The following is a 25946-nucleotide window of genomic DNA, read 5'->3' as shown; positions in this document are numbered from 1 at the left end:
CACCCACCCAGGAAAAGTCATCAGATTGGCTTTTAGAAATTCCCCTTGTCTCACAGACAGTACTCTACTGAATAGTGGTGATTAACTTCAGTTATGCCTCTCATGATATTCTGAAATCTCTAAAGAACCCGTTGACTGCTTACTACAAAAGAGACAGACAGATAGGCCCATCCTTTGCTACGGCAATCAAGATCATCTTTGTTTCTGTGGGAATAGCAGAAATCCCCTAATACAGTTCATCTGTAGATACAATCTTGACCTCTGAACAATTACTTAAAAGCTGAATTTCTTGTAGACACGAAACAGATTGTTCTGTTTAAAGAAAGACTTTTAAAAAACAGATGGTTAACACATTAATTGACTGGCTAGGAAGAAAGACTGTACACTGAATGAAGAAATTCTTGTCATATACATACTCCCAGTTTGCAGCTCTTCTGTAAATTCAACACCATACATGAGAACATCACATCCTTGTCTCATTAATACAGTCATCACCCTTTAACATACAGGCTGTTTTAATTTATTAAAGATTACACCTGCTTTTCGGTCTTTTCTGTTTAGTCCATAGGACAATATTAAAAATGTTTTAAATAAAATGAATACCATAGAGAGTTTTACAAAATATTTATTTTGAAAAAATCACTCTGTACAAATTTAACGTTCTCAACACCAAAGTTTTATAAAAATGCTAACACAACAGGAAGACAAGTGAAACATGAAGCTGATCTTTTCTTAACTTACAAAGAAACGGATTCATTCGAAAGAAGCTGTTCTAAACATTAAAGAGAACTTTATAAGGCTTTACTTTTATCTATTACAGCCAAATACATGTATCAAAGGATGACTTTTTCCATCCTTTTTATAAACTCCCCCCCCAAACACTGTCCACAACTAAACCAAATACTCTAAATGGTTTACACCTTTACTGTACATAGCTTGTGCTCCCAGAAAAGCTAGCACAATTTGACCATCATTTTCTCAGTGCCTAACAAAAAGTCACCTCTATACATTTGGTACAAAATTCTCTGTACAAACCAATTTTGCTCATGTAAATTTGAAATAAACTTAGAGGAGGAGTATTTATTTGCGCCTTTAATTTGGCATAATGAAGGAACAGCGATTAAGTAAAACTTCACAAAGTAAAATTCAGTAACTGGGAATACTGTCCTTTTCTTTTTAAGAATTACTATCATATAAAAAAAATTTATATACTGCAGGTTATTAGGAATGGCAGATCCTAAATCTAACAGTGCTAGTTTTATAGTCCTCATCATAAAATAAGATTTTTCTGTACATTATTTAAGTTTCCTCTCTTCATTTTAAGCTATTTGTGAAATCTGTTGTTACATATTGAACAACCTTTCTCAAACAGGATGAGATGTCCCCTCATGAAATGAAACAGTAAAATTGTCATACTACTGTAAACACAATTGAAACGAAGACTGAGAAAATGCAGCGTGACAGGTAAGCCATGGTCTGGAAAGCTTTTTTCACATTTTCTTAACACAATATATGGCTCACAACACAAACAGCAGCAAAAAAAGCTATTGAAAATTTCAAGTTACAGCCAGGGGTGCCAGGCAGGATCCATTCGACAGAGATTATCCAAGCTATTTGCAGCTGCTACCAGAGTGTTGACTTTGCTTTCTCCTCCTTCAAACTGAGCAAGATTATGAAGTCGAGTCATGATAGCAGTAACAGCTTTTTGAACTAGTGAAACCAGCTGCTGGCTGTCCATATTTTCAGGTTGTCCAGCTGCTGAGAGTGGAGAGGAAGTATCCTCTTGTGTTTTTTTGTGCCATGCAATTATTTCATCCCGTAGCACAGTTTTTAGGATGCCATCAACCTATATGAAGGAGAAAAATCAGACTATTATATTTAATCCAAAGAACCACCAGAGATTACAAAATTGTAACTAGATTTTAGTCAACTGCATTTTGACACTTTTGGTCCTGCACTGCAATCTCCATCTTTTCAGGATCAGTGTGGCTTACAACTGTCTCCACTATTTCCTCTCAAGGTGTTTCTTTTCATAAAAAGCTTTCATTACGAAAACACAACACAATGACTCCTACAGAAATGAAAAATCACATAAACGATAATGTATATTAAGATCTTCATACACCAACACAGTCATGTACATTCTATTTTTAAATGACTCCGCAAAATTGATGACTTTTCCCACACACATGCACACATACACAGAAGTCTTGTGCGAAGATTAAGAGTGCGTTACTAAGCTGGGGGTTTTTCTGCGCAATGATTACACTCTCAGGGAATACTGTTTTCTGCCAAACAGGAAAGAATACTGACTGCAACATACATACGTATATTGTGTATATATGTATATACATACGTATATACAGGCCAGTTCCATCCTCAGATGAAAAAGAAATGCCTCCAACAAATAGTTTCCCGTTTTTTCTCATCACTGAGTTGAATTACTGACACTAATCTGTCAACTCCAACTGTCTTGAGATTCTAAAACAAACTTTTAGGTATCCAGTCTGAGTCAAATTCACTGTTTGCACGAACAAATAAAACATTTTATAACACATATAGGTATTGTGCCAACATATACAAACACGTATTAAATATATTTTACAGACATTTGTATAAAAGCTAAATGTAGAACATGTTAAAATCATTCCTCTCAAGTCCAAAAGGCAGATAATCTAAAGCAATAGTTGCCACAGGCCTAAACTGAGCTGGGCACCCGTCACTCCAAAAAGAATAAATGGGCACCTGTGCTCTGATCTTCAAGACATCATAGAGCCATAGACTATCTCAAGTTGGAACGGACCCATAAGGATCACCAAGTCCAACTCCTTGCTCTTTGCAGGACTACCTAAAACTAAACCACATGACTAAGAGCCTGGACTAACATCCAGTTGTCGTCCTTGAACTCTGACAGGCTTGGTGCCATGAACACTTCCCTGGGAAGCCTGTTCCTGTGACCAACCACCCTCCCAGGGAAGAACCTTTTCCTCATGTCCAATCTGAACTTCCCCTGATGCAGCTTCATTCTATTCCCTTGTGTCCTATGGCTGGTCACCAGAGAGAGGAGATAAGCCTCCCCCCTCAGCTACCTCCCTTGAGGAAGGTCCCCCCTCAGCCTCCTCCTCCCCAAGCTGAACAAACCAAGTGACCTCAGCTGCTCCTCATAAGTCTTGCCCTCAAGACCTTTCACCATCTTGGCCACCCTCTTAATAGCCTGATGTCCCTCTTGTACCGAGGTGCCCAAAACTGCACACAATGTTCAAGGTGGGACCGCACTGCATCGGTGTGGCAAGTCTAACTGGGCATACACCATTCAGATGTTGAAGTTACAGGCCATGTCTGCACATATGCACGTATAGACATGGCTTTGTGAGGTAAGATGATGAATTATTAAAAAACATTCTAACACAGATTTATGTATCATAGATGAAGAAAAAAATCACTTTAGGTTACTTTCCATCTTTTAAAAAGGAACTAGCTCACACCAACAGCTACAGTACGTTCTGTGCAATGCCTTTCTGGTGCAAATTGCTTGCCAAAGTACAAGATGCCTCATTTTTGGAAAGCACTAGCATTTAAAAGGAAGTTAGACAATTTCTTTAGAAAACTACACCCTGCTAAGAGCTAGAATCCATCAAAGTAGCAGTACATCTTCAGCATTCTGTTCTGGTAACAAAGGGCCAAGACACATTTCCTAGTCACACATTATTGTGAAGATTCTAAATGATGTTGTATTTGTCATTTTATTATTTACCACTGCCACATTTTGTAAGGATTTACGAGGCTAGAGCACTGAAACAAGCATCCTGAATTAACATGTTCGGACAAAAAATTAAATTAAGGACAGAATTACACCTAATTACACCTCCTCCTATTCTTTCCAATAATGCAAACTGAAAACATTTCAGCTGGCCCTTGCTATGACCTTAGGGTAAAATTTAAAAACAAATACAGAATGTTCAGTTTCTACCTTAACCCAGAAAGTGCTGTTTAGTTTATAGACTGCCAAATACAACATGCCGGCAAACAACCTTTCAACAGGTATACAAACCTTAAAGTTTGGCTGCGCAAAGCAGCGAGCTACTGCAATCATAGATGCAGTCAGTGGACCAGACACCCCAATGGTGGTAAGAAATTCAGAAATGTTTGGTGTAAGTCGGAATGGAACTGGACGATTGGCATCCAAATCTCCAGTAGCATCATTAATGTCAAAGCGAAAGTAAGCTACATTTAGCTTGCCAGTATCCTGGATTTAAAAGCAAGATGTACAGAAGTAATTAAAGGAACAGATTTTCATTAATGAAAACACAGTAAGTTTGATTTTTGTCTTCTGTTAATACTCAGAGTACAAAAAGTGCTACAATAGCTCTTCCCTCTTTCAGTCACAGTTTCTGAGAAAAAAAAAAGTTAAAATTAAAGGCATGCACAAAGTCAGGTAGTTATTTCTCTCAAAAGGTATGTCCAAATTCCCTTACTAAACACACATTATTGTCATCTCAAACTTAAGGAATAGACTGTTCTGTAGCACGGTCTATAAGGAGTCATGCAGGTGCACCGATCTCTGTTCTCTGTGCATCCCAGCTCTGGGTAAGCATTCTCTGTGCATTGTTCACTCTGAGTAAGAATCTGAACGCTTATTTAGGGGGATTAAAGAATCCTAATTGCTATACAGAGTATAACCTTCCATGCATTAAAATGGCATTAAGACTTTAATATATACCACCTTTGCCCTACTAACGTGGTGAGCCTCATTTTAAATGTTGAGTTAAAATAGAAAAATCACTATTAATAGGAGTTGTAGCTTGACATGATGGCAATGCTGAAAAGAGAACAGTGTTTGAAAAAGGGTACACCCCTTCAAGAAAATGAAGCTCTAAATTTCTTTATTTTTTAAAAATCTGTTTGACAGATATATTCAAAGCAATATATTTGAAGGAGGACTAAAGAGATAGACTTATCAGTCATTTACATAAACAGTTCTCATACCTAAGAACAATTTTACAAAGTTCTAAATTCTCACCACAGAAGGTAGAGTCGATGTCCATGGGGACTGCAGTTTAAATTACTACCTACATGATGTGCAATCACATACAAATGAAAAGCCTACTGAAATGCGCTGTTAATTATATATGTTGAATTACTCTTTTGACTCATTTCAAAAGTATAGTCTAAATTTCCATTTGATCAAAGACGACAGCATGCATCTAGAACAAACTACATCATACCTGGGCAATCTGCAGCATTTCAGGGTTCAGTCTGTTTAAATGAAAGATGAATTCTGCAAAGCCAATTAGGGCTAACTGAATAGTGAACATCTTTCGAAAAGTCCAGTAATCTGTAGCATTGGGGAATGTATGTAAAGCCCACTCCTTCAGCATGCTGCGCGGCACCATGTTACTCTGTACTTCTTTAAGTATATCTCTGAGAACCTATGCATGAAAAATATTAGTTGAAAGAGATCATTTCTAACACCCTTCCTAGCATCAAACAAATATGCCAAAAGCAACGACCAAACTCCTCTCAACTGCTCTATCCTATTTTAGGAAAACCATCCTGAACCTGGATGCTTTCAATCCAATGTTGTTTTCTGACTTTTGTCAAAACACACATAATATTTTGTTAGCCCATCCTCTGCACAGCTAGAAAATGTTCTTTATCTGAAAAGACTGAATTTTTAATAAAACTGTACAAGCAAGAGAACTGCAATCAGGCATGTCAGAAAACCTGAGACTGAACAGTTACGTAACCTGATTTGAAGTATCTTCTATTCCAGACTTTCAAGAAAATCAGAAGTGAGCTGAAGAGACATTCAACTCGCTATGCTGCACTTCCTTATGGGAAACTAATAGAACATACTTCACTCTTTTCTAACTTCAGTGCAAGCTGGATAAGCATTTTGCAGCAATAAAGTAAAATTCTTTATTTTAAGCATAATGGCAAGACTTGAAATTATACATGGGACCTACAAAGCATGCAACCTAAAGATGGCTCTCTGAATGGTTTCTTCATACACATGGTAAAAGGTAAAGGATTTTTATTACACAAGATAGGAAAAGACACTGAGTAATTTGTAACATGTATTATTAAAGCAGAATTACCTCAAAAACACAAAAAGATAAAAGCTGAGAGCTGTATTCAAGTGTTTCTGTAAGTGCACATTGCGCAATAGTTTTTTCCCTAGATGTAAACATTTGCAGTCTACCAAAATATTTAATTACTGTAGCATGTACTAGCCTAATTAATTAGAAACAGAAATAAAGTTAGGATTTGTTCAACAGAAAGCATGATAGTCATACTGACTTCAATTAAATAGCTGTTAAGAGTTTCATAACCTGAAGGAAAAATTCTCAAAATAGACAGGTGTTACGTAACTCTTCATTTTATTTTGTAACAAAGAAAGCCTGAAAAGATAGTTTCTCTAAATGATGTCTGTGTTCCTGTATACTGTGTATTTTCTAATAGCTATATTTGAAATGGGACTGGCACTTATATATATCAGAATTTGCATTAACGTTAAGATAAAAAGCATAAAATAACCTTATTTATCACAACTGGATGTCTGATGGAGGTTACAGAGAGAGGGAGCTTTGTTCTTCCCGAGTGCTATCATTTATTAGGGTGACATTACTCATCTGGTTCTATTTGACTTAGATTAAATGAATCCACTGGCAATTTCAGGAGATACATTAGAAGAACATGGGGAACCCTGCATCACACACCATGCTGTAACTCCTTATGTAAATTAGGAATGCTGTTTCCCATGTTATCAATTAATTATTTTCAAAGCACTATACAAAAGGGCGAAAAAGCAATCAATGCCTTGTCTGTTTTCAGTTGCAGTTACCCAAACCAACCTAGAGTAAAACAAATACTGCTTCTTTGAAGCTCTCCAAGATAATCTAAAACACCGAAGAGATATAAGAGTTCCCAAGAACATATTAAGCAAAATTGAAATAAACACCGAAAAAAATCAAACATCACCTCTGCAAAACATATCTGTCCCACATCTAATGAGAGATGAAGAGCTGGGGCGGAGGGGGGGATTGGACACAGTGTAGTAGAGTCCTCAAGAAAAGCCCTTGATTAAAATTCATTATATATTCTAATACCTGATGGCTAGCTTGAGTCCCCCGTGCTTGGACCGTTGCCAGTCTGTCATAGTAACGCGAAATAGGGTTGTCATGCTCAATGCCTTTCTTGGCACAGCGCTGCTTATAGATCTCCACCAGGGACAGAGAGGAGGGATTGTCTTCAACCAAACGCATCTGTGGAGAAACTGCTACAACACGGGGGACTAGGAGTAATTTGAGAAGGGTGAGAGAGGATGGAGGTGGAAAGGCAGAGAGAGCAAAACACAACAGTTAATCCATAACCCAAATAGTAAGAGAAGAACTAGCATGCAAGTATCAGCCCTTAAAACACAACTGTGATAATCCACTGAAGTGTATCAAGAGAAAATTTTTATTAATACACTCATAACTAGTTCACAAGCTCAGCTAAAAAGAATGCTAGCACATTTTTTTAAAATCTTAACAAATATCAACTATATTAGCAAAAAAACTTGAGCACTCGTTATTTTTCCTACTTTTCTTTACCTGCAGAAAAGAGGGTAATACTTTGTTCAGATGCAAACAGGTTCATAATATCTGATTACACGACATTGGCATTATGTCATTAAAAATTACTCTGAGGAACACAACTACTGAACTCAATAGGCTATTTAAAGTAATTCAGAAAAAATGGAGGAATAAAATCTGAACATAGTTGAGGAACAGATATATGACACTATTTGAAAGTAACATAGGGAAAACACAGCAAAATATTCAATAATAAGAAAACTTAAGCCTCACAGCTTTTCCTGCATGTGCAGTAACTTGCAAAAAGCCTTTTTGCACTTTCACAGCACTCAACAGATATATTGTCCTACTGAGTCCCACCTACAGCAGGGAAGACAAGGCCTCTTCCATGGTTAGCTTTTCCAATGACACTAGTTGTACTGTTTGACAGCGACCTCCAGTTACCACCAGAACTGTTCTCTCATCATTTCCCTCAGCAGCTGCAATAATTAACCTCAGAAATATAGGGAAAAGTTGTTTAAATGCATTTAAATTGTTTGATGTAATTTCTTCAATCTTAAAGAAAAAAGCGCATTCTGCAGAAGGGGTGTCAATGAGCTATTTCTTCTGGTCTGCTTCCATTAAACTCTGGCAGCAGAGAAATGAATGTTCTTTAGGTTCTTTCAAATAGTATCAAACCACAAGCTACAGAATTATTTCTTAAAACACTTTAAAAACAGCTCTTTGAAGTAAAACATGTTACTTTACGAATCATGTTAAACAGAGGATATATTTCTGTATCAGTGGCCTTGTTTATCATATCCTTCAAGGCTTCACCTATTGCATTTCTGTTATTTTGGCCTCAGAGTGATAAAAATTGTCTTCATATATGTAGAGACACTATACCTACCCTTTGTAATAATAAATCCTTTGGCTTGTACATTTTAGTCTTTTTAAAGTTAGAACTCAAATATGCATTTCTAGCTCTGTAAGTACAACTTGCATCATCTCGCCTAAGCTCATTACAGCAACTTCAACAGATGATATTAGCCAAAAAAGGAGGACTGATAAAACCATACTTTTTTAAAAATCAGATGTCAGCACTTTTTAAAAGGACAACAGCAAAGTAGCAGCTTTGTCTTAGTGTCTTTGATTAGTTTCCCTTATCCATATTTCCTGCTCACCAACCGAGGGTTATTAGAACTGACTAATGCAATGTGCAGAACTCACTTGTATAAAGTGATTCACTGACCTTCTGAAATGAAAAGTAATATTAAGTATTATTCATATACATATTCATACACTCAATATGAAGTAGCTACACAGCTGTAAGCTGGAACTTGCCAACAGCCTTAGTATCTGGAAAACACTAACTATTTTAAAGCATTGACATTAGTATTTGAATCACAAGCAGATCAAGTGTGTTGCCAGGCCAGACTCCCATACTCTCTGTTTCTCACTTCATGAATGAATTATTTGTAATTGACACATGAAAAAGCCAAGATACACAAGGTAAGAGAAAGAATTAAGACTGCAGGTTCAGCCTTCATTCACTGTTTCTGTTTTGAAATGCCTAAATATGTGAGTTCTTAATTACGTATTTTGGCCATTTATACACATAAATCACATTGCAACCCTCCTTAACGCTTCTCATAAAGGCCTCCCTACAATTATGTTCGTTAATTCTACATAATGTTTAAGCACTGCCATGTGATGCTGTTGGCCAAATGCACTCTCCAGATCAAGTAACCTTTCAGAAGTATGCTCAACAGAAGTTCTGTATCTAATATCTAGACTACGAAGGGATTTTATGTGGCAACAACTAACACATCCGTATGTATTCCTGAAAGTGAACATCACCATGGATATATAAAGTTAGTTCAAAATTACAAAGATAGGTTCTCATACCAGAGAATTCAGAAGCCATGTATCAAAATCAAAGCTCTACCAAAAAATTCTTTCTCCTTCTGTGTTATGCGGAACAGGTAAAAGAAATTCAATATTGATATATTGCAACTTGTGGAGAAAAAGTTTCGTTCTTTCCCTCCCCAGTTGTCTCTAAATGCGTATGAAGTACATGTATCCAATTTCATAGCAACAGATTCAATGGGCATGCCTCTGCCTTATATATGTTATTCACAACTGAACTTCATACCATAAATGATCTGTGTAAGCTCTTCTTAAAAGTACCCTAGATCACATGCAATCAGCTTTACTTCTTGAGAGGGGTGCTACAATGCCAGACAAGACTGATCACCTAGACAGATGTGAACTTACCTTCTGAATATTCAAAAACTTCAGTATCAGTGATTAGTAGCTGTAAAAAACTTTAGCACTTACAATCTTCGAGTATAACGTATATTTTAAAATATTATAACATCTCTCTTTTCAGTACCTGTAAAAAACAAATGTCTTTTTGTGGTTTCCTTCCTTTTCTCCAAGCAGGGGTTCAAAAGACGAAGAAGTTGTAATACTCGCTCTTCTCTACGAGACTCTGTCAGGCAAGCATCGTTCATTACCAGATATGGGTAAATCTTTCCATTATGGCCTCGGATATAGAGTCTTCTAGCTGCTGTATTGTGCTTCTGAACTATCTCCACTCTGGGCATAAACCTATCGGGAAGAAAGGGATATTAAAGCACCTGAGCTAATCTCCTCTGATATTGTATCCTGATGTAAAAACCCCAAAACAAAACAACTACCAAAGAAATCAGGCAGTGCAACTTCATTACAAGGTACAATTCTATTATCCAGTTAGCCCATGGTTTCTATTTTGCAGTCAGAAAGCTCTTCTGTTTGATTTTGGTTTTCTGTTTTTAAGGAAACACAGTTCTTGTGCAAAGTTAACCATCAGATCACACATTTATCATTGTTTTGAAGAACAGTACTTCTGTTGACTACAACAGAAGAACAAATCTCAAGTTGTATCAACATAAAAGAAAACCAAATATACTCTTCACATAACAGTACAGTTGCTTAGTGAGGCAACGTAAAATCATCAAAGAAGGATAAAATATAAAGGTGTTATACCAAAATATGACTCTGTATACGTAATTTAAATATATGAATGTACACGACATCTACTTTTGCAGAGTGGATGGATGGAGGCGGTTTTGTTTTCTTCTCTGTTTACAGAATTACAACTACTAGAGTATTTTTAGGTTACCTTGCTATCTTGATGTAGTAATGTGTTGGCTTTGGCATAAGGAATTCTCCAGGTATCTCTACTTCTGCAGTTTGAGCTGAAAAATTACTTAGAAAGCGGCACTTTTCCTCTATGAGGAAGAACTTTGGAAGCTGTTTAGTTTTTGCCTCCAGAATTTTGATCCATTTCTTCAGTTTAGAGATAAGATTGTGAAGTTTCATTGACCCTGGCACACTGAAGTCAAAGTCTTAAAAAAAAAAGAATAAAAAAAAAAATACGCATCCTCAGCATTTTAAATTCTATATAGGGTATTTAAACATCAAATGTACAAAAGTTTGCATTTTCAGAGAGGTTCTTTCAGCCATACGCCCTCAAGCAACATACTTTTAAGGAGTCCCACATACAGCACACATACATGTTATGTAGAAACGCATCACACTATTCTCAAATACTATAGTTAAATGGAGAGATACTATGATCAGCAACTCACACAAGGGATAGCGTACTACTAAGTCCAGCAGAGAAACATGGCTACCTGTGAACCCTCAACACAAAGTAGCAGGTTCAGACAAACACAGAAGAGACATAAGAATCATTAAGGAAGAGTCAGAGCATAACTGGTATAGGATCATACAACAGTAATAACACTATAACAGCAGATGCTGGAGAAGAACAAATCATACAATTCAACAGTGCAAACCAACCACACACATAGAGCTGTACTGCCTTTAGAAGACAGGCTCTGTCGAGCATTTCACCTCTACAGAAAATCTTGTAGTAAAGTCCTAAAATTTTATAACTTACACCTGTAAGAATCTGCTACGTGTTTTCTGTACACAGCTCTAAAATATTCTCTATTATTTAGTAAATAATGAACTTCTCCAGATTTTCCTGTTTTAGTCACGCAAACATTAGAAAAACGTACTGTGAAAACTGTAAATACCATTACTGTATTTAACTGTCTATATACTGCAACCAGACAGACTGTATAGAAAGAAAGCAGTAATAAACCAATCAATTAGATTAAATCAGATCATTTAGTGAAACAGGAAAGGAAGCTTATGTTACAGTCTAGCACTATAATTTTCTGCATGTTTCATTAAAAGTGATTTATTTATTTAAAATCATTGGATGCTGTTTACTTTTAAAAGGGATGAGACTCAGCTGAGAATACAATGTAGAATCTGTGAGCAACTGCAGGACAAGTACTAAAATCGCTATTACTAGTATTCACCTATTCTGAGCTGCAAGAAAACTCTCTTTATTCTCCCCTGGCTTAGATAACTGCATGCCACCACAGGAAGAACAGATATGATGGCCTAAGCAAAAATGACAATATTATGCAAACAGCCTGTTCTTTCTTTTGCAACATAACATTGCAGCGCTGACCTCTCTCCTCTAGCCCACATGCAAGTGAAGTAAGAACTTTCTTGAGGTCAGTACATGGTCTTCAATACACTATGCAAATAATTCTGCAACAGAAATCATTGCAATATCAACCATTTCCCGGGCCAACACCAAACCCATCTTCTCAATGCTGCTTTCACTACAGTTTCAGAACACAGCAAATAAATAAATAAGTTTATTCAAACTTCCCAAAAGACAGAAAATGAATAAACCACAAAAACAAATGAAATTACAGTTCAGCACCACCACCAAACACAATTGGATAAGAAAATAAACTATCTCTGTAAAGTTTATTAGTTATAGCATCTCAAATTGTGCAAATTAACTAACAGACTTGAATTTTTAAAAAGCATTTTTATACCAGAGTCTAAAAGATGCTATTTTAAGTTCAACATGTTGCAAGTAGAAGCAAAAGCAAGAAAAAAACAATGTTGATTCAGTATTTCTGATATTTACAGCTAAAGCAGAGCAAACAATCTTCGCTACAGTTCAACACAACAGAAAATTAACAGTCTCAAAAATCACAGAACCACAGAATGCTTTGGGTTGGACGGGACCTTCAGAGGCCATCCAGCACAACCCCCCTGCAGTGAGCAGGGACATCTTTAACCAGACCAGGTTGCTCAGAGCCCCATCTAACCTGGCCTTGAATGTCTCCAGGGATGGGGCATCGACCACCTCTCTGTGCAACCTGTGCCAGTGTTTCACCACACTCATGGTAAAAATTTTCTTCCTTATATCCAGTCTAAATCTACCCTCCCTTAGTTTGAAGCCATTGCTCCTCGTCCTATCGCAACAGGCCCTGCTGAAAATATTTTCCCCATCTTTCCTATAGGCCCCTTCAGGTATTGAAAGGCCACAATAAGGTCTCCCTACAGCCTTCTCTTCTCCAGGCTGAACAGCCCCAACTCTCTCAGCCTTTCCTCATAGGTGCGGTACTCCAGCATCGGATCATCAGTGTTACATACACACAGTATCTTCCTAAATTAACAAAAAAAAAACCCCAAAAAACAAAACACAAAACAATCCTGAGTACTGAGTACGGTTCAGAGGGGAAATTAATTTGACCACATATATATGCTACAAGCATATTTGCAAGTATGCTAATAAGAAATTAAGTACATGCACACAGCAATTACTGCATATAAAAGTTTTTTTCAACCACAATTAAAACCACAAAAAACTCTGATTATACACAAGACTTACTTCTGCAAAGAAGCTTATAACATTTATGCTTTTACCCAGAAGAGTTCATATCATTCTATACATATACTCTTTTTTTTCCAAGGTCTCTTCTTTACTTGTACAGGATACTACTACCAAATAAAATTATGCAACCTAGGATTCCTTTCATTTTGCTATTCTGCTACTTAAACAAAACATCAGAGAAAACATAACCCAACGTATCTCATTGTGTATCCACAATATACTAATATGCTAAAAGCTTTCAGTTAAAGTCTGCTAGCTCAAAACACAGCAAAAAGAACAGCACATAAAAAATCCTTTCCAATTCTATAAGAAAAAAGTCTACAATGAAAAATACAGTTTCATATTTACGGATGTTAGAAATTAGTATAAGTCTGTAATGTTCCCTTTACTTTTTCTACCTGGTATGAGCAGGGCATCTATCGCAGCATCACTGTAAAACACTCTTATTATAATCCCAAGCCTACCCTCTAGTGAGCAGTGGGAGTAAATCATTTAATGGAAGTAACAAAATTATTGAATCATTTATCTCCTGAATCCCTGAAGTGCAAGAAAGTGTCCCCAAACTGCAACTAGTTTTTGTGTTAATGTGAATCACCAAAGTAGTAAAAATACGCATCAATATATATTCCTTACAAAAAAAAGTCATTCAGTTCACCACAAGAATAGGCATTTCAATAAACTAGAGCTATTTTAGGATTTTTTTGTTGTTTTATTTCGCAGCAGCAGATGGAAAAAACAGAGAGTTCAATTAGTCTTTTCGCTCATGTCACAGAGAGCCCATCTGAGAAGAAAAATCAATTCAGCTGGAAGAAAGCGAAATACAAAACCAGATATTATTTGTGTACAAAGTCTCTCTGCTTTGCAGACATCTTAATCTATATAAATAGTATTTCTGTTTCAAACAAATCCACTTTTTCCAGTACTTACTAGCAGAGAACATCTTCTCAAGCTAACGCATGCTGGTCTACAATACCTTACTGCTTATGCCATCTTTTCCTGAAGAGGACAGGAAGTTTACCTCCTCATCTTTAATGGAGATATTCACAGAAGACCATGATACTTTACACACTGCATTCCAGCTGAGGAAGCTTGCTCTCTGTTCTCAATGCTCCTAAAGATTTTACAGTGCAATATATGTATTTCAAATAAATATGTTCATTCAGACTCTTGAATGCCTCAGAAATTGCTACCTGAATCCATCCAGCCCAGCATAAATGGCAAGTTCTTGCCACTCTCAATGAAAGGACAATCAGGGGGCACAATCTTCCTGGCAGTGAGACAGACCTAAAAAATTCTGATGGTTCTTAACACACCTAGATAAAGCTCAATACTTTCTGAATGAGGGCTGTACCACCACTTCTCATGAAGCAACACAAAAAAAAGAATACACTTAAGTCAGCAAAATTAAGAGTGTAAAAGCCCTCTGTCCCCTCAAAACCCTTGACCTATAGAACATTAACATACTATTAAAAAAGAAATAAAAGAAAACACCTCCAAACAAAGACTTAACAACTAAAACAACCCCCTTCTGCTACACTGGCAGAAAACAGTTCTAATCAGTTAATGGTTTTAGCACAAGCAATAGCTCATTCGCAAGATTTTAAAGATTATTCTGACCATGGACAAAGCCGCTTAAGAAAGTTCATGACCTAAGGATCTTCAACTAAAGAGCCAGGACACCCATCGTGTAAGATGCCACTTAGGACTGAAATGGAAGCTTAGCTTTGCAGAGCAGTTCAAATCCTTTACACATATGATACTGAAGAAGATCCAAGCATTCTCCAGGAGAGCAGAGCTGTGTTGCTTTCGGAGTTACTATTCAGACATTAACATACTCTGCGTACTTTCCCAAAGGTTCTTTTTAATCGCATAACAACTTTTAGAGAGCACCAACAAACTTGAAAACTCTCAGTGACAGTTAAGCAGAAACATGAAGCAGGACTTCTGGTGTATCAGTCAGCTCCAGAAAACCAAGACTGCGAAGACCAGACCAATGTCAAATACATTGCTAAATCTAATCTCTTCATCTGGATTTTCTGGGTAACATCCTGTTATCTAAAAATTAGAAGGGAAGTAAAAAAAGAGCTGCCAAAGTGATGCTATGCTCACTCTTGAGAAATTAAAAAGAAACCACAAAAACAAAATGAAACACTCCACAACACCACCACCACCACCTTAAAAAAGCTGAAAATTAACAGAGATCCTTCCCCTGCCCTCTCCCCACAGTTCAGACACACAAGAGGATTTCAAGAAGCTTCCTTCTGATTACAGAGTTCCCATTTGCAGTAAATAATTCATTATGCTGGGTGCCAAAACTCTCAAGAAAATTATCTTGTCCTTTAAGGGAGTATTTTGGAATTTTCCATTTGTATTCAGCTTGAGTGGAGAGATGGTTGCAGAAAGAAGCCGATCCAAACTCTGAACTATCATCTGCCCACAAAAGAACAATTGAGGCAGTTTTTCTCCTCCTTTCACTGCTGAGAGAGCTCTCCAAGGAAGCATTTCTCAGCATTTGCCTGTTCTTTGATGTCAAAGGTTTAGCAGCAAAGGATAGAAGGAACAAAGAACAGATGGTCAAAGAACTATGCATTTGAAGTTCCAGGGGAGAAAAAAAAAAAATCAAAGTAAAATTTGGTTTTAAAATATATAACGGTAGTATGGAAAAAGATGACCTACTAAAGCTCCAGCGGTCTAGACTACTGCAGAGACAGTATTTAGAATACAAGAAATGGTGTGAGAGTCCCCAGTGGCTCCAAATAGGAATCAAGACTCAACTCAGATGTTGATGGAAACGATTATGCAACCAAACATAGTTGAAAGTGTCTATAAAACACAGCTGCCAACATTAATCTGAAAATAACTGAAGAAAAGAGTTTACTCCAAGACAGCTCCTCAGTTTGGATACTTCTGAAACAGAAGGGATCCACTGTAATTATCTGTCCATCATCTAAATGCAACTGATACTGAGAGTCAGAAAAACAAACAAACACCAAGGTTCTAGCATGACAAAAGGACACAGCAGGCATTATTTACAAAGTTTATCACAATGTTGAAACAGCCTTCGCTATCTTCAGTACAGTAATTACAATCCTGTTCATTTATGTACATTTTACTGTTATTACAAAATTAATAAGAAACTTATTTTCATTTTCTGCATAATGAATAAAATTACAAAAATGCATGTGTATTGATCAGTTGAATTTCTTGTTTTCCCACACTTCATTTGTGAATTAAAACACTGAAATTATTAGATTAAAATAAAATCTAATCTAGCACTAAGCAAAATAATCATTTTAATCCTGTAGGCATTCATGTTTAATCATACTTGAAAAATAAAACACAAACTCTTCAACAAAAAAATACAGAAAGTAATTACTTATTAAACTGAACTTTACTAAGAAACATATTGCATTTAATGACTTTACATGATTTTTATGTCCAGGCCTATGTCATTGTTCTTTGTTTTATATGTTGTTCCACATAATTCTTTATAAATGCTGTGATTAGATAGCAAACCTGAAAACCTTAACTGCCACTTGTATATCAAAGGCATGCAAAAAATTTACAACAGCATGTAAAAATTGAAAACCCTCCATTTTTTTATAACTAAAAATTATAACCAATTTGTAATTGAACTTTCTTAATTATTTCTCTAAAAACGTTCTGAAATATTACTTTAGATTTTGCAGACTTGAGCCTGGTGTTGTAGCTTTCCTTTACACCAGCTGAAACCCCATATCTCTCTAACATTCAAAAGAAAGAAACTATCACAGACAAAAATAACTCAAATTCAACAAAAACTGAGCACCAAAACTTACAGCAATAAAAAAGTGACTATTGCAATGAAAAGACATATAAATCATTATTAAAAATGAAAAACAAGTCCAAACTTGTATTAAATGTAGCATAGAGTATTTCAATTGGAAGAGACCTACAATGATCACCTACTGCAACAGCCTGACCAACTCAGGGCTGACCAAAAGTTTAAGCGTGTTATTAAGGGAATTGTCCTCATGCTTCAAATACTGACAGGCTTGGGGCATCGACCTCCTCTGTAGGAAGCCATTTCCAGTGTTTGACCACCATCTTGGTAAAGAAATGCTTCCTAATGTCCAGTCTAACCCTCCCCTGATGGAGCTTTGAACCATTCCCACGCATTATCACTGGATCCCATCCAAACTCCTCAGCTGTTCTCACAGAACATTCCTTCCAGCCCTTTCACCAGCTTTGTTGCCCTCCTCTGGAAGCATCCAAGGACCTTCACATCCTTCTCAAATTGCAGGGCCCAGACCTGCACACAGTGCTCCAGGTGAGACCACACAAGTGCTGAGCACACGGGGACGATCCTCTCTCTTGCCCGGCTGGTCATGCTGGGTTGGATGCACCCTGGGGTGGGGTTTGCCCTCTGTGCTGCCAGGGCCCACTGCTGGCTCCTGTTGACCCTGCTGCCAACCAGCACCCCCAGGTCCCTTTTTGTGGGGCTGCTCTGCAGCCACTCCTCTCCCAGTTTATACTTGTGCCTGGTGTTACTCCATCCTAAGCACAGAAACTGGCATTTGGACTTGTTAAATTTCATCCCATTAATCATTGCCTAGTGATTCCCTGCCCCCTGTATGCTTCCACTAAATACACACAAAATGTTTCTCCTTCCATTTCTCTCCCTAGTACGCTTCATCCATTAAAAATTTAATCATATGGTTCAGGACTTTCATTATCTGCTGTCATGCAACTGTTGTGCCTCAAAATGGACATCACGCAATACATAGCATGCACAAGATTATGTAGGTCATATCTACAATAGTGTTACTTTCACAAGATTCCCATCAGTTCACTCATTTTCACAACGTTATCAGTAAAGTGCTTGAAAAAACACTGCTAGTCTACTTGTCAAACTCTAAGTGCTCAGTAGCTGTGTTGACCTCAAATAATTTTAAGTTAAGGCAACTTTATGTAACTCAGAATTCTAAGAAGAGTAACTTTTCAATGCAAGATTCACTTCTGCAGAGGAACCAGCTTGATGTGGAAAGGGGATGTTTTTTAGATCACTATAAAAGGTAAGATGATAGAATTTAACTCATGCCAGAATCATCTAAGTCAGAGTCCCAGTAGGGTAAAGAGAAAAGTAGATTCAGAAAATGATGAAAACCCAACCCAGGTCTTCACACAAATTCTATCTTTCCAGTTTTGAACAACTAATAAGTTTGAATTCTTCTGTTAAAAAAACCCAACACCTATATTCAACTATTCATTTTCACCTAATTCTACAGTTATCTTTAAGAAAAAGCTGACGTAGTTTAGATAGATGCAAAACTCAAAATCCTGGCAATCCAAAACACTGCTGCCAATCAATGTCTCCTTCTGTCCTATATATAGCTGCATGGCCTTAACACTTTTCACCAAATATACCAAAACAACGCTCTACTGTACACAAGTTTTCCTTAGAATTTTAAATCAACATCAGATATTCAAACATGTAACTCTCATAAGGAGAAAATGAATGAAGAAAAAAAGACACTTCCCTTAAGTATCTGTTTTATTAAATCTGATTAAAGTTATTGATTGAATTTACCCAACAATGATGTAAATTTGTGTAACAGGATTTTTATAATCTAGTTATCCAAAACACTAAAGTATTCATGCTCATCAGAACTAGGTCGTTTTAAAAGACTTCATGCAATATTGTCAGTTTGGAGTTCTGGGATGAAAATTTCATTAAATTCTGGCATTGTCATAAAATAGAGATCATTATTGTCCCTCATCTATACCAGACAATTCTACATAAATTGCAAAAATATTATAGTGCAGTAATCTAATTTATATTTAAACACATATGTGATTTGACCAGAGTTTTAGGTAATGAAAATACAACAATATACTCATTCTCTATGTTGGGATCTTTTTTTCACTGGAGTTATCTTTATTACTCCACAGAAGACTGGAACAAACTATTTCAGGTTTGGTGAATGACAGAAAGGTGCTGGGGTTTTTCTGTATTTTTTTCCTTTTTTTTTTTTCTTCGGTATTTTCTCTCAGGAAAAATATCAGAAGAAGAATAAAAAAGAAGAATGCCTTCACAGTTGAACTTTGGCGGGGGGGAGAGGGAGGCGGAATTTCTCTGGAGATTAAAAGTAACATTTAAAAAAACATTTTAAATATTTACCTGTTGTAAATTGCCCTTTTAACTTCTGGAACACAGGATCTTGAGCTGTTGCCTGTGCTCTCCTAGCTAGTGACTCTGAGGCTGCACTAGAAAACATGGTAGACACATTAGAGACATTCTCAAGACCTACTCCAAAAGTGCTGACCAACTTCTTGACAAAATTTAGTGTATGAGGAGTGATTTTGGCATCTGAAACGGCTCCGCTTTTCTCAAAGGCAACTGAATAGCACTTCGCCAAGCCCTGCTGCAGTTGTCTAAGAACCTAAGGATTAAAAAAAAAAAGTCAGGAAGATTAGGCCTTCTGATTTGACACCAAGTATTTATTCCTGCATTGCATTTTTATAGTCAAGTTATCCTCTCAGAAACAGTTATTTAAAACTGTATTTTTAAATTGCATCAACAGGTCAATCAGAATGACGGCACCCATTCTTATTATCACTGCACTTGAACGAACTGAGCAGTGGAAATGCTGCATCACAAAGTACACCTTGCTCTTTCAACAGCAGCTAAGTTTTAGATTCATATTTTGTGATATATGAGAAAATGATGTGATCTGAGGAACCCTTCTTCAAATGAACAGTCCTAGGTAGACAGAACAGAATAGCCTGACATTTTGACAAGCAAATAATAGAAGTGGAGCGGCCTGTCCATCTGCTCTAGGTTATCATTCAAACTTCAGACAATAATCACCACCTGTCACAGATCACCAGATTAAGAAGGAAAGCTGTGAAACTTAGTGTAAGAATATAAAATTTCAGTTAGCACAAGCAACAGCTGAAATCCTAGAGGCATTCATCAAATTAGTAGTTTTGGGAAACCTCTGTATTACTTCCACAGATAACCAAGCTCCTTAAAATTCCAATCAGAACAATTAGTTCTACCAATACATCTGTTTACTAATCACAACAAATAGTTATGCTCTAACATTTAAAAATAATTCTAGAGAAATATTTTCCCATTAACTTTTCCTTAGATGATGCATACATATGAAGGTGTCTCAAAGCCAAATACCTCTTCATGCCAATTCTCTCTGAACCAGACCATCTGATCCACAATGCCTTCCAGGGAAGACAAAAGTGTTGGATGTAATTCTCTCTGCATATGCATAATTCTGCTGCATCGCCACATTGGTGCGGTGGCTCTGATGGGCCCAGGATCTGAGGCAGAGTGGGACTGATTTCCAACTGAACTTGGCTGTTGTTGCCCAGAATCTGGAAAGTGGAAAATTTAAAAAAATTAAAACTACCTTTCATAAACTTCATACATGCCCACATGAAATACAATAAATTGTTCCAAGAATTTGCTTTAGATTTGCATTAAGTATTAATCATGTATTACCTACTGAACTTCAGAAAATTTGAGAAAAATTTGGGTTTTAGAAATAAAATGTATTTTTTAGAAAGAAAACTCTGCTCTAAATGCTGTTCACAGCGAATATCTTATTCAAGAAAATATCTTGAAAAATAAATAAGATAAAATAATAAGATTTAAAAAATCTTATTCAAGAAAATTCAAGATAGGTCAAGCCATCTGTAGATTCAACTTCTCAGAAACGAATGCAAGCTAAGTTTATCAAGAATTATTTTCCTTAGTCTTGATATGTTTGTATGTTTTCTAGAGAATGTATTTTCCCGGTAAAATCGAGTGAAATTCAAAATAATAACTAAGTTACAAAGAGCCCAAACAATATGATCATTATCAAGCTCACCGCTTTTGTAGCGCTCTCGTTGTTCTATCTTCAAGGTCAAATAGAGGGTCCTAATAGGGAAGTAGACAGCTTGGGGATAGACTCTTCCAACCTATTTGGAGATACACATATACATATTTCTCAGTTAAGGAAAACTGACTACAGATCAGATCAATACATACAAATTCTCTTTGTAAGTGAGTGCAATTCAGTAATAATCAGCTCCTTGGTTAAAATAACAGCTTATGAAAAACTAAGAAATTAAAGATTCTTTGAGTAACAGAAACCCAAAGAGGATGAAGTGATAACTCCATACACACACTGTTAAGGCACTACCTAATTAGGGTTTCCAGATCATACTGCCTAATAAACCTGAAAACAGCACAATGCCAGCGTACCAGCTGGGCCAGCTCAAAGATCTTACTCGTGTACATAATGGAAGAAAAACAGACATGATGACAGCGGTTGGTGTTTAAATTAGGCCACAAGCCCCATGATACTCGATAAGAAGGCCCATTAGAGAGTAACTTAACTCCACCAAATTGTGGCACTTAATATAAGGGGATACCAACTTCACTCAAAAAGAAAAAAAAAATTTATGGCTTCCATTTAAAAAAAAAAAAGCTAAAGAAATATTAACATTAAGCGTCTCGTTGAGAATCTGTAAATCTCGGTATCAATTAAAGGAAAGAAACAATGTGTCTAAGTACTACCCACCACAGAGCACATGTTAAGGCATGATTCTTTCTCCATCCAAATGGGTATGGTAAGTGGTAGAAATTTTGCAATGGCATTTAACTGTTCAGTAATATGATATTCATGGCAGATTACTAACCTGACACACATATGCTTCATGCTGTAATTCAGGAGTAAATTATTTGAAAAGAATTGTAAGGTTTAGGTTCTAGCACTTTGCAACAGGCTGCACAGGGAAGCGGTGGAGTCACCATCCCTGGAGGTGTTCAAAACACATGTAGATGTGGCACTTTAGGACACGGTTTAGTAGGCATGGTGCTGTTGGGGTGACGGACTTTATGATCTTAAGAGGCCTTTTCCAACCTATGATTCTATGATGCTGCAAACAGAGTTTTAAATCTGGTATTTTTTTGTTTTATATTCCTGCTACAGACCTAAAGTTTAAAGGAAAGATAAATGAAAAGTATGTGTGGTATTTATGAGCCTAATTTCCAGCTACAGTAGGACTTCTGAGTAGGCATTCACTTCTAAAAATTTTATACAGATCTCAACAAATAAAAAGTGTCTACAAGTCATTGATATAGATTTTTCTGTCTGCTGTCAGAAGACAGCTAAGCACACTGGTGTTGCAAGACAACAGCAAGCCATATGCATCAGAAATGTTGCCTTAGCTACTTTGCTTTCTTAAGGTGTTTGGGTGCATGGTCTCTTCAAAGTTGCATTTTAATTTTATGGAGAGAGGCAAGGAAACATACGTATACACATGCACACACATACTAACCTAGCCTTATGCACACAAGTATCGATGCACATGCAAACACACATGGACATATTCTCTCTCTACAAAAACACACATTCTCAGAGCTTTGAAACAGCAACAATAAGGAACAGCTTAAAAGGAGCTGGATATCACAGAGTGTCTTGAGTTTGAAGGGACCCATACGGATTATCAATTCCATATCTCAAAAATCAAAAGTGAAGGGAAGGAAGGCAACTACTGTGTGGAATTCAGCACAACAGCTGTCTTTTGCCAGTTTTCAGCAACAGTGGAGTGCTGCAGACAGAAGTGGCCTGGGGTACCGGCTAATGGGAGAGCTTCATACGTTCACCTGTATGTTAACAGGACTTCACAATTGTTTTACATTAACCTGAACAAACAAACATCAAAATGCTTCCAGGCTGTACACATGCTAAAACAGAGCTGAAGCTAGTCCATGAACAGCTAACATCTCTGAAAACATGACGTTTGAACCCTGTTCGCGCTACGCAGTAACAAAACAGTATCTAAAAAACACACTGACAGAAAGATGTCACTTCTCCTTTAGTCTACAGACATGCTTAAAGCAACTCTGTACTGAGATACAGGTCTACATTCTGTTCTTAAGATTCTGCTTCAGAGCAGACAGCAGTAGGCAGCAGACTCTTAAAATCCCCAAGCAAGATTAATCAACACTCCTATCTGTCAGTTCAGAGGTACACATCCAGGAAGGCAGTTTCTTCATCTAACTCCCTAAACCTCATCCTTATTTGCCTCAACATTTGTCATGCTAAACTTCAGGCGAAAATCTACAAAGCCCCAGTAAAGATTTCTGATTGTGCCAGGCAGTCTTGTTTTTTAAAATCAAGGCTAATAAAAACCAAACCATTAATTAAATAGTTTGCCCTTCGGTCACTAGAGCTAACAATTCTTCATCCCTACTGTTGCATTACAAGCATTTTACTATATATTTCTAAGTGTGTTCTATAATGTTAATAAAAATGTAATAAATAGAATTCCAGAGGGGAAGCTATAGTGCCTCATGCACATATGGCATACAGCTCCACTGGGTTTAATTTCCTTAAATAACACTCACTTTGAAATACAAAATATTCTACCTATAGAGAGAAATTATCATTTTTTAACTCATCAACAGTTGCAAACAATCATATTTTAAAGCTTGGCATTTTCTTAATTTGCTTTGAAAAATACTTGTATCTCATCTTGAAAACAAAGATTAGAGACAATAGAGAATTAGTGATTATCTTCTGTACCTGACTAATGAGGTTCAGAAGGAGTTTGCCCTCTGAGCCAACCAGGCACGTCAACAGCTGTGGAATCCAGGCCAACCACTGAATGGGTGGGACACCGATACAGTACTTGTCTACTGCATCTGCTAAGGTGTTCTTATCATCATCAAAACTCAGTAGCCAAAGCACCTAAAAGAGAATTTCAAGAGGACACCTCAGGGCTTAAATTCAAGACACATCAATCATACGATGTAGAAAAAAACCCACACATGTTTTATTAATATGATAGTGAAGTCCTAAATGTCAAAGTCTCCTTGGACACAAGAACTTACATTAATTATACCTGGCCAATGTCATTTTTTCCCCTAGAAACAGTATTTAAAGGATGTAAAAAAAAAAAAATAAATGGAAGTGTACTACCTGCTATGAAACAAGACAGAAAAAAGCCAATGAACATGACAGCATTCCACAAATTCTTCGGGTGTTTGGTTGGGGGAGTGGGTGGAAAATAAGGCATGTTTATAGAACTTAAAATGTGTGATACAGATAAATTAACTTTGAAGTGAGAGCTTGAGTATTTCTTTGGGTGTTTTTAATTATTTTACCTGTCCACCCCTAATGATACTTTTTCTACAACATAATTTAAATGCAAATATATTAAGTACTGACTAAAAAAATCACTAACAGTTACGAAATCAGACAGGGAGAATAACACAATTCAGAGTGCTATGGAGGACACCTTTAATCTGGAAAAAAAATTTTCTGTGTTTGTTTCATGCTCAAAATAGATTGTCTTCCACAGTCTGCTATCATTTTTTAAATTTTCCTCACAAGAGATTAAAGTTAATACCTCCAAACTGAGAAATATGTAACACAAAGAACTTTGGCTGAAATCACTGAATTAGAGTAAAAATTTACACAAAACGCCTATTTGGAAGAAAATGCAGTTCCGAAGTAAGCGTTATTATGAATTATCCATACTAATGACAAACAGACAGGAAATTACATTACTCTTTAGACTACAAAAGGATGCCTTTCTGCAGATATTTCACTGCATTATATATTAGAAATGCAGAATGTGATTTGTCCCCTTTCTCCCACAAAAAGGTTCCAAACTTTAAAAAAAAAAAAAAAAAACAAAACAAAAAAAATACACTAAAACTCACACAACAGGTACATCAATGAAGTAGAAAAACCCACGAGGAATTACATGCAATGACCAAACAGAAACCATATGCAGACTTTCAGTCTAAAGCTTTCCACCAGTAACTGGCAGTTCTCTAATTACACAAATTTGGGCACTGAACATTATCCCAGCCTTTTCTGAAGGGGTGGAGTTACAATTATTTTTTAAACATCTAGATCTTACCTTTGCTAAGTATTTTCTTGATTTGCTCTCATTCTGATGACGACATGCATGCAGGTAGCAAGTAATAGCAGACACACCCAGGTGAAGCTGACGTTCTTTCACGAAGATATTCTCCAGATAATCACCCCACATTGCCCATGCTTTCACTAGCACATCATGCATTTGCACAGCTGCAGAAAAAGCTTTGTTTGCTTCTTCAGACCTGCATTGGGACACGTAAGAATGTTAGTTTTATACTAACAAAAAGTTACAAAATTATCTAAGAGTCAGATTTCTGATAGGGTACTCAATTACTTTCTTAATAGCGAATGATCATTTTCCTTTTAGTTCTTTAGTAAGGTCTTGTGACTGTGTTGTCTTTGCTTTCCTTAAAGTTCAGCACCTGTGAAAACGAACATTTCATAACGGAAACAATTATGTAAGTTTCAAAGACCTCCAGATATTCCCTGAAAAAAAACAACTTCCAGCGCACTGCAGCTGCAACCCAAGCAATAGAGTATGACACTGGGAGAAAGAAGAACAAATGTTACGACAAGAAGAGCAACAGCCAATACATTAAAAAGTGCTTCTCTGCTGAGCAAAAAAAAAAAAAGCAACATGGGGAAGATGTTGTGTGAGTTATCTTTTGGAGGACTGCATCTTACTTCGCTGTTCTCCCATCAAAGTCACGAAAAAATTTACAATCAATGTTATCTGGAAAAAGTCAGTTC

General features: G+C 36.6%; 1 protein-coding gene across 1 annotated transcript in view; it reads right to left on the bottom strand.

Moving 5' to 3' along the window:
* Positions 1-623: 623 nt before the first annotated feature.
* TRRAP (transformation/transcription domain associated protein) overlaps positions 624-25946 on the bottom strand; it is a 101282-nt gene continuing 75959 nt past the window's right edge. The window contains exons 62-72 of the mRNA XM_075436054.1: positions 25237-25438; positions 23892-24056; positions 21186-21276; positions 20489-20688; positions 19478-19739; positions 10723-10948; positions 9952-10169; positions 7110-7294; positions 5226-5429; positions 4052-4246; positions 624-1846 (exon numbers count right to left, since the gene is read on the bottom strand). Of these exons, the coding sequence (XP_075292169.1) occupies positions 1562-1846; positions 4052-4246; positions 5226-5429; positions 7110-7294; positions 9952-10169; positions 10723-10948; positions 19478-19739; positions 20489-20688; positions 21186-21276; positions 23892-24056; positions 25237-25438 (2233 nt within the window). The 3' untranslated portion in view covers positions 624-1561. The remainder of the gene's footprint in view (positions 1847-4051; positions 4247-5225; positions 5430-7109; positions 7295-9951; positions 10170-10722; positions 10949-19477; positions 19740-20488; positions 20689-21185; positions 21277-23891; positions 24057-25236; positions 25439-25946) is intronic.

The sequence above is a fragment of the Opisthocomus hoazin genome, chromosome 15, assembly GCF_030867145.1.
Source record: "Opisthocomus hoazin isolate bOpiHoa1 chromosome 15, bOpiHoa1.hap1, whole genome shotgun sequence".
NCBI lineage: Eukaryota > Metazoa > Chordata > Aves > Opisthocomiformes > Opisthocomidae > Opisthocomus > Opisthocomus hoazin.
This window is presented reverse-complemented; position numbering and strand designations above follow the sequence as displayed.